Source organism: Gamsiella multidivaricata (assembly GCF_025024155.1).
Source record: "Gamsiella multidivaricata strain RSA 2152 chromosome Unknown BC939scaffold_7, whole genome shotgun sequence".
Taxonomy (NCBI): Eukaryota; Fungi; Mortierellomycota; class Mortierellomycetes; order Mortierellales; family Mortierellaceae; genus Gamsiella; species Gamsiella multidivaricata.
This window is the reverse complement of record NW_026251715.1, coordinates 522,897-532,320: the sequence shown is the minus strand read 5'-3', so window position 1 is coordinate 532,320 and position 9,424 is coordinate 522,897. Positions and strand designations below refer to the sequence as shown.

The following is a 9,424-nucleotide window of genomic DNA, read 5'->3' as shown; positions in this document are numbered from 1 at the left end:
GACCCAAAGCGACAAGGAACTGGCGGACATTGCATCTTGAGATGGAGCGCAAGAAGAAGCCCAGTTCATCGTCCTCATATATAATTTGGATATCCTGGGATCTGGCAGGGGAATAGAGGCCGAAGCTGGGACATTTTTTATTATTGGTACATCTGGTTGTTAGTTTTTACTCTCGGGGAGCAACAAACTGAAGCCCATGAACAGACATGCCATGGACACATATGGGCTGAGACGCTCGCCTAGAATTACGGGCAGATAATCGAAGAATTGGTGTGGATCTGGTTAGTATTGTCGTCACCACTCTCGTCGCCGATAACAACCTCGATGCCTCCTATTTGATAATGGAAGAGGTCCTTACCTATCCTTGCTGCTTTCCAAAAGATGCCGAGAACCCTACAAATAAAAAAGGTAGTGCAGTCTATCAATTTCTGCAAAGCTGCAAAGCTGCAAAGCGTGATTCCTGGTTTCTGTAGACGCTGAACCATGCGAAAGCTGTTGTTTTTGCTGCAGAAAGTATTGGAGACGTACCCAGTTCTGTTGCGATCAAGTAGGCGTGTCTGGGATTGGACGTAGGTGCATGTGCAGATGACCAGGAGGATCACCAGAAGAAGACTTTGGAAATTGAACAGGGCAGACTATGGATGGAATGAAGACATGCGAAAGTGTGTTATTGCCAGTGCAAGGTGCTACGCTTCCTGCTGACCCTGCCTCTTTGCTGGATATCGTCCTGTTATCCGGCTTTCCATGTGCAATCGGTGCTTTACCATCCTCGGGTCGAATAGCTGTGGTAGCGGGAAATGGATGAATGGTGGAGTGGAGGTTGATGGCAGCGGTCAAGGTAAGTGCCAATATCACGTGCAGCAATTGATCTATACCAACAAAAAAAACGCGTTCAAGTTGACCAAAGGGCTCCCCCTGCCAGTCTATCGTGCAGTCTACTGTGTAGAATAGATGATCAAGCCGCGTCTTTTTCCGCGTGGGTTAGGGATGGCGCCGAGGAAGACTCCAATCAGAGCAAAGAGGCAGAGCACGAAATCCGCTTCGCGTCCTTTCAGAGCCGCTGGGTTCTGTTTGGCTCTAGCCTTGGCCGCTGCTCTATATATACATGAGGTGTAAAAATATGTTAGGAAAGGCGTCTTCGTATCCTGCCCTTCATCCTTGGTCCTAAACACACGGTCCAGTCGCACTCAAATCGTGAGAAAGACGCGTCAGTGCGTGGTGTCTTCCGCCTGGAAAGGCTATTTCAGCAAAAGAGGCGGTGCTTTGAAAGAAAGAATGGTGTAGGTGTAAGTAGGGATCGAAGGAGGGCATTAAAGGGTGTCTTTTGTTTCTGTTGGGTGAATATCACGCGTCGAACCTATCCTGTTGAAAGCCGAGCCCGTATAAAAGGTCTCCCTTCCTGCTCCGTCCCACCTCTGCTCTTTAGTTCATCCCACACCCTTTCTCATCAGCAAAACATCTCCACTTTTTCATCCCATTCATTCACATCAGCCATGGCAACCCTTACTCCTGCCCACGCCCACACCTCCAGTCAACAGCCCCACCATCCGCACACCCTCTCAACCTTGGTAAGTGGCCATCGAAAGATATACCTATCAATCGTATCAGGCATCAGGACCTATTGGCCACATGCAGGATTCATCGCGGTTGTAAATTGTCTATCAATGGCTGCTGTCGAATGCCCAGCAAGAACGGACTGTTTAGAAACGGTCAGGAGTGGTGCGAGAAGTGATCAACGCTGAATGTTCTTGTCCTAGAAGAACTGAGTGGATCAAGTCGGCAACACCGTCCTTTAGTTTTTCAGCAGCATCCGTTCATTATCTTGATTAGAAATCGCATCATCGACGTTTCATTCTGGTTATCGATCACGATTCCCGGTCTTCTGATCGCTTAATAACTCAACGTTATAGGACTTTCAAGGGGCGAGTAGCGCGGCAGCAGCAAATGCTATGCGCACAGAACTAAACCTATTGATTTCCCGGGTCAAGGATGAGGGCGAAAGACAGGTAAATGAGCTTTTTTTTTCTTTTTTTTTTTTGCGAAGAAGATCGAAGAAGGGTCAAAGAATAGGCCCAAAACGTTTGAACAACTGAGTCGTTTTCAGTCCCACAGCAATTGTTCCCATGGATGGGCATGGTGCCGGCAGATCCCGACGATATGTTCCATAGCAATGAGCCCGCGGATACGATAAGAGGCCTGGCTTGATGAAAACCATCCATCATTCATTACCAGGGATCTTTTTCGTTTATTTTTGATCCCCCTCGATCGCGGAAATTTTAATTCTTGATTGTCGATGTTAATGACGTCGTCGAAAGCACACAAATGAACCCTGCGGGTGATTTTATCCTTATCTTGTGTGGATGGGGTCAATCAGCAAAATTCTGAGTGCGCGAGATAGCAGAATAACAAGCACAATGACATTGAAAATCCGTACGTCTCTTACATCTTATCTTCCAAACTATGTAAAATATAGCAATTCGCGACTGAAATGGGCAACTTCTTCCTGCTCTTCAACCGCTGGCTGGGCGAGCGAAGCAAGGGCACAAAGATCAACTGGGACAAGGTTAATTCGCCTCCCGAGGACCAGGTCGTGCCCTACGACAGCATCCCCAAGGTTGAGTCCAGCCCATACCTCAACAAGCTTGCCGTCCTGAAGCTGAACGGAGGTCTTGGAACCACCATGGGCTGCGTCGGTCCCAAGAGCGCTATCGAAGTCCGCGATGGCATGACCTTTTTGGACCTCAGTGTCCGTCAAATCGAGGTATATAAGCCGGTCTCAGAGGACGTTCGGTTATCGACGCAACTGCAACGTGAATGACAAGGCAAACATTTGCTAAGCAAGGGCGATTTTTTTTTCTGGTCTGTCTCTAGTATCTGAACAAGGCCAAGAATGTCAACGTGCCCTTTATCCTCATGAACTCGTTCAACACGGATGAGGAGACCAAGCGTATCGTGCAAAAATACACTACCCACAACATCGACATTTTGACCTTCAACCAGTCCAGATACCCTCGCGTCAACAAGGACTCTTTGTTGCCCACTCCCCGCCGCCCTGACAGCGACATTGCGGACTGGTACCCCCCTGGCCACGGAGACTTGTTCGACTCCCTCAACAACTCGGGACTTTTGGATAAACTGATTGAAGAAGGCAAAGAGTACGTCTTTGTCTCGAACGTCGATAACTTGGGTGCCACGGTCGACGAGGGCATTTTGAACCACATGGTCGAGTCTGGCGCAGAATTCCTGATGGAGGTCACCGATAAGACTAGGGCCGATATCAAGGGTGGTACGCTCATCGACTACGAGGGCCAGATCCGTCTGCTCGAAATTGCCCAGGTGCCATCGGAGCACGTCGAGGACTTCAAGAGTATCAAGAAGTTCAAGATCTTTAACACCAACAACCTGTGGGTCAACCTGAAGGCGATCAAGCGCGTGGTCGAGGACAAAGAGCTGAGTCTCGAAGTCATTGTCAACAACAAGACAACGGACTCGGGAGAGAAGGTTATCCAGCTCGAGACGGCCGTCGGTGCCGGTATCAAGCACTTCCACAACGCCCATGGTGTCAACGTACCCCGTAGCCGTTTCTTGCCCGTTAAGTCGACCTCGGATCTGTTCTTAGTGACATCAGACCTGTACTCGCTCAACCATGGTGAGCTCTCGATCAACCCCAAGCGCATGTTCAATACGGTGCCCTTGGTCAAGTTGGGAGATCACTTTAAGAAGGTCAACAACTTTTTGGCACGCTTCAACAACCCGCCGCATATTCTCGAGCTGGATCACTTGACTGTTACTGGAGATGTGTCCTTCGGATCGGATGTTGTTCTCAAGGGTACAGTGATCATTGTCGCGAATGCTGGATCCCATATCGACATTCCTTCGGGCAGTATCCTTGAGAACAAGGTTGTCTCTGGAAACCTTCATATTCTGGACCACTAAAGATGTTGACATCGCTGCCGGTCTACGTGTAGTATTATCATGCCTTGAATAAAGCATATGCAGTCCTCGCTCATACTTGATGCGTTTGCCTCTGTAACGTAGTCCCAAATGGGGCCCGTGTCATCTTTACTCTACCTGATTTTATGCTCTTCTAACCCTTGCCAGGGTCCTACAAGTACAGCAATGATGACTTTTAAACCCAAATGCCATTTTCAGGGACCATTCCTCATTCGTTCATGCATCTCGAGCACTGGTATAGATGTTCTCGCAACAACTTTACACCGGCTTGAGATGTTGCCTGAAATTTATGGAAAACATGTCCTTTCTTCCGCTCTCTGTTCCTTGCTGCTATCTTCTGCTCCTTGTCGTATGGGATGTGGACTATCACAAAACATATCCAAGCACTGCTTTGGCCATGAACTGCACTCATAAAACATAATAGGCTACATGTGTACAAAATAGGTGTTAAACCCGTCGGTATTTTGACACCAAGAGCCCGTTCTCCAACGGTGCATGCGGCGATTAATAGCAAAAGGGCTACTAAAAATAACTACTAAACCTTTAAGCTATTGCCCACACACCATACAAATAAAAAAATAAAAAAAAAAATCGGTTTAGGTTTCTTGTTTCAAGTGGTTTCTGCCTGAAATCCTACGATTGATGGGGATACCTTTCAGTGCTGTAATAGGGTGGGTTTGAGACGTGTGCGTGGGCAGGAACAAAGCAAAGCCAGGGGAAGGGGTCTGAAACCCTATGCCCTGGGGTGTGGGTGTGGATAGGTGGCAATATAACTCAATGCAGTACCAAGAGGACGCCAGTCTGCTCTGCCTCATTTCTATTTCGAGATCTAGTCCATCTAGACCACAAGGGCCATGCTAATCTTGTCATAGCGCCGTGGCCACAGGATCAAGTTTCCTCCCGCGACAACGAGAAAGAGATATATGCACATCGACGCGCCTCGATGTCGCATCCAACGTGATGTAAGAGAAATGCGTGAGGCGGTGTAGGACGACGACCCCGCATAGCCTACAGCGCCAGGCAGCTAGATGACCATGAGGATAGGAGTGGCGGTGCTCGCAAAAATCCTCATAGAGCGACAAGGGTCTTGGAGGAGGCGTACCTAGACATATGTTTAGCCGCTTAAACTCCATGTATTGCTTGCACTGTCCGCGAGGTCGGCCTTGGTGAAGGCCCCCCTTCCCCTGCTTTTAATAAAGATGTTCTACCATGGTTGCCCCACATAGAGGATAGGTCCAAAAAGGAAAAAACAGACAAGTGATTGAAAACCAAACATGATGTTTGGTGGGATGAATTTAATGGGTGATGAGCGATTAAAATGAGGGGCTTCTGAGAGCACTCTTAGACTTACTAAACTAGCTACCATGATGCTTTACAAAACTGTGTTCTCTGTTTTTCGTTTATGCTTTGTCACCCAATCCTTAACGACTCTCGTGTGTGTTTGTGTGAACTATGGATTGTTTGTGCTTTACGAATGGTATATGCATGCGGTGGTGTGAATGTGGATGCATGCTCTGCCTCACTATTTAAAATTTGTAGCACCAGGCGTATGTCTTCTTATGCATCCCAACGTCGAAAAAGTGTTTTTATACGCGGTTTAATATCGACGAGGAAATGCGCAACAAGGAACACATGCAGGCCCTGACAAATCTGTATCTGTCAAAGACGGCAGCCATATATCGGTCGGTTCTTTAAAAAGATGGAGTTAGCACCAGGAATGGGAAGGTACACGCCCTAGACGATCGAGCAATTCTACGCTAATGTCTCCTTGCGGTGGTCACAGCATTTCTTCCAGGAACTAGCGCTACACAAAAGGACTAAACTGACAGACACGATTAGCCGCAAAGACAAGCCAGCAGGCCAGATGGTCGTAGACGCAGGACAGGCATTGGGCGCATCATGACCGTTTGGAAGAAAAATAAAGGACGTTGAGGAACGTTGCCTTTGTGTTGCCATCAGATAAATGCATTGAGAGCCGCCAATTTCCCATTAAGCCTCTCCTTTGGTTTCCATGGTCGCGCGATCTATACTATCGATTTATGCACGAGGGAAAAGGTGTTGGTACGGTAGATGGGGCTGCATTATCGGGCCCGACAAAGGCCGTCTGGCGACCGGTGCGGCATCCTGTTTTTGTCTCTTGCTAATGTTAAGCGGTGTCATTGATCGACCTTGGAGAATTGAGGCGCCGCGACTCTATACCCTGGTCGTCAGTAGTTGCTTGATGTTTGCTTGCCGATACCATCCAGGCACCTTTTTCGCTTATTTTTCTTCATCCAATAGACCTTCTTGCCGTTCGATCTTTTTTGACCTTGCTGCACTTTAAATGACGGTTGCACACGACTTGTGCAACGACAGATGTTTTTACTATTGAAGCAATGGTATATGTCCCCTTGTCTAAGCTTCTGCCCCTGACATGGAGTAACGAGTGGGAGGCGAGTGACCCACTGCACGGCCATCTGCACGGCCATCTGCACGGATGCCAGAATGTGTTTTAAGAGTCATCGTTATGGAAAAAATACGGCAACCTCGCATCATTGCTGGTTGTTTCGGGTTCCAGAGAGGGTGGCAGATACACTCAGGATCTTCGGGTATATATTTCCGTTCCGTGTGGTTTCGAGCTGTTTCCCGATTGTTGTTGCTGCGTAATTGTAAAAAGAGGAAGGTATCTTTATACCGCTATAGCTATGGTTACTAATGATATGAGAATGATGCGGACAGAATAAAGGCACGCACAAAGATGGCTGTGAAAGAAAGAAGGGTAGAGGAGGGGTAGAGGTTGATACTCCACGCTGATCTCCACGGCCAAGGCTACGTTCTTTGTTGGGAAGAAGCACCACAGCCTCAGAGATCATACCGCCTTTGTTTTTTGTTTTTGTTTTTTTTTCTAGAAAAATATATTTTCGCCCAAGTCTGCGCCCATGACCAGGAGTTCTTTGCGTATAACCAGAGAGTGTATCCTCAACTTGCTGGTTCCTCCAATGGCACGGACACGCAGCAGGAAAAAAGTATCCAGAAACCCCGGAAGAGCAATTTTGATGAGAGCAGGAGTGATATCTTGGGCATTCTGAGCAGAAAAAGTATTATGAAGTGAGCACACAAACCCTTCCGCGCGCGTCGAGGTTGTGCGTGGTGCCTGCTTTGAGGGTCTCTCCTCTATCCCCAAACGGGGTCGAAGGCTGGACCCCTGTACATAGCCTGGCCAGCCACCGACATATCCGGAATGTAGCGGGTGAAGGAAGGTCTAGCGAGTGAAAGGAATGTTCTATTTTTTCAACAGCAGACAACCTAATGGAGCAATGGGGAGACTTTTTTTTTTTTTTAGGCGCCAATAAACAATCCAATACAAAATAAATGAATATGCAGCAGAGTAACATCTGATAACGGTGGGCCTCCTCTTTTCTGTCTTCCCGCAGGTGGTACCTCTGTCTTCTGTGGCGCACTATTACGAGAACGAATCGAGTCGCAGCATCGCCGTCTGTAGCCGTGCAGCGTAGTCGTCTGTAAAAGAAAAGTACGTCTCAGCTATTTGAGCAGTTTAGCGCCTAAACTACCCTTGCCTATTCATTGCCTCTGATTACTCCATAGACTATTAGGCTATTCAGTGCTCATCATAGTCCTGCTTGGTAGGTTTGCTGGTGTGAGCATCCAAAATGGTACAAAAAGGACCCCTTCCTCCCTGTTCACCTCGCATTTTTTTCTTCTTCTTCTTCTTCTCCTTCACTCTTCACTTCATCATTTCCACGACCCTCCCTACGCAACCGCATTTCGCAACCGCTGCCTCTCTACTCCACCTTCCTGTAACATAATACACGCGTAATCATCATGCACCTCAAGTCCATTGCCACCGTCCTCGCCGTCGCCGGCCTCGCTGCTGCCCAGACCAACACCACCGAGCTCAAGCACGGCCAGGCCCACGTCGATATGAGTATGTCCAACAACCCTTTAAAGGACCTTCACCAACTGGAGTGACACATTCCCCAACATTTCACGATCCAGCACAGCAAAGCAAGGAAGAGGGTGCAGCCATACTCGTCGTGTCTTTCCCCCTTATATTTGTGAATACAGCCGTTTTCGGCCAAGTGACACCACTCTCTTGAGTGTGAGGGGTGTTCGCTACATTCCTGCTTGGTTTCACCGCATCTCTTGCAATACCTGCAATACCACATCCTCCAGCATGCAGTCTTTCATGCTACCAAGGGGTGGATCCATGGAAGCCTTTTTTTCTTCTCTTTTTTCCTTTTTTTTCCCTTCACCTTCAACTAGCGTGGTTCTCAGCCTTTTGGGTGCATCTCGTCGCTGGCGATATGACAGCGCTGATGCTAATTTTATCATTGGCAGTTTAATTTACCTCCCTGTTTGTCTCTGTGCGACCGTCATCCGTGGTAGCGCACTAGACCGCTTTCCAAAGCAGAGAGAGCAGCTCTCATTTCAATCATCTATTTGTCGTCTGCCATCGACAGATACACACCGCATTCTCATCCATCCAGCCTACACCACAGGAACACGTTTTCTAACCTAGCATTTCCTCAACTTGCAATCGAATAGACGGTATCGATGCCACCTTCACCTTCGACAAGGTTGCCGAGGGTATGAACATCACTGTCAGCGTCGCCAAGGGTCTCACCACCGGTCTTTTGATTCAGACCACCCCTCCCCAGACAGGCTTTGAGTACCACATCCACGACTTCCCCGTCGGCCCTAACAACAACTGCACTGCCACCGGTGCTCACTTGGACCCCGCCAAGGTCGGTGTTGCCAAGCCTTGCGATCCCACAGATCTCAACACCTGCCAGACTGGTGACTTGGCCGGCAAGCACGGCCCCCTCGTCCCTGTCAACAACGCGACCGGAGAGATCCCCACCATCAACTACATCGACAGCCAGCTCAACTTCACTGGTGACGGTGCCATGGTCGGTCGCTCGATCGTCATCCACAACAACGGCACCCGCATTGGCTGCGCGAACTTGGTTGTCGATGGATACACCGTCCCTACCACTACCTCCTCTGCTGGTGCCGGCGCTGGCACAAGCACGTCTTCCCCCACTGCCAGCTCCAAGCCCAACAGCGCTGCCAAGCTCGTCGGATCCGTTGCTCTCTCTGGTCTCATCGCCATGATGATGATGGCTCTTTAAATGGGATCTGAAAGAAAAGGATGACGTTCCTGCATCCGCTCTTCAAACTATCGCATAGATGCATTCATCTCTCCTATTTCTACAACCCCAAAAACAACTACAGCTTAATATCTTTGAGTGGAAAGGGACGAATTAAGGCGTTTGGAGCGACGGCCAGGGGCATGCGAGAAAGACCGAGAACCACAGTTTTCTTTTAAGTCGCCGGTAAAGCGTTTTCGGATGTAAAGAAAAACTGCTCGTCCAACTTGCTGTTCTTTGAATCGCGCTACGCGTCTGTATTCTTCTTTCTTATTCACGAATAAAAACATTTGTATAAAAGTTCAAACTGCCTTTCATGT

General features: G+C 48.5%; 2 protein-coding genes across 2 annotated transcripts; both read left to right on the top strand.

The window, feature by feature from the left end:
* Positions 1 to 1,493: 1,493 nt before the first annotated feature.
* On the top strand, positions 1,494 to 3,936 carry BC939DRAFT_392795 (UTP--glucose-1-phosphate uridylyltransferase family; the record flags this gene model as incomplete). The annotated part of the gene is made up of 4 exons (XM_051552047.1): positions 1,494 to 1,568; positions 1,911 to 2,006; positions 2,474 to 2,761; positions 2,872 to 3,936. 4 exons carry the CDS (start codon positions 1,494 to 1,496, stop codon positions 3,934 to 3,936), a joined length of 1,524 nt encoding a protein of 507 aa, XP_051416291.1.
* A 3,634-nt stretch (positions 3,937 to 7,570) lies between these two features.
* BC939DRAFT_439549 (uncharacterized protein) lies at positions 7,571 to 9,404 on the top strand. Its single transcript, XM_051553979.1, has 2 exons — positions 7,571 to 7,879; positions 8,500 to 9,404. Exons 1-2 carry the CDS (start codon positions 7,777 to 7,779, stop codon positions 9,084 to 9,086), a joined length of 690 nt encoding a protein of 229 aa, XP_051416290.1. The 5' UTR covers positions 7,571 to 7,776; the 3' UTR covers positions 9,087 to 9,404.
* Positions 9,405 to 9,424: the final 20 nt, after the last annotated feature.

Coding starts and splice junctions, on each gene's coding strand:
- BC939DRAFT_439549 (XM_051553979.1), top strand. CDS start 7,777: ATGCACCTCAAGTCCATTGCCACCGTCCTCGCCGTCGCCGGCCTCGCT. Junction 7,880..8,499: donor CCAGGCCCACGTCGATATGA/GTATGTCCAACA, acceptor GCAATCGAATAG/ACGGTATCGATGCCACCTTC.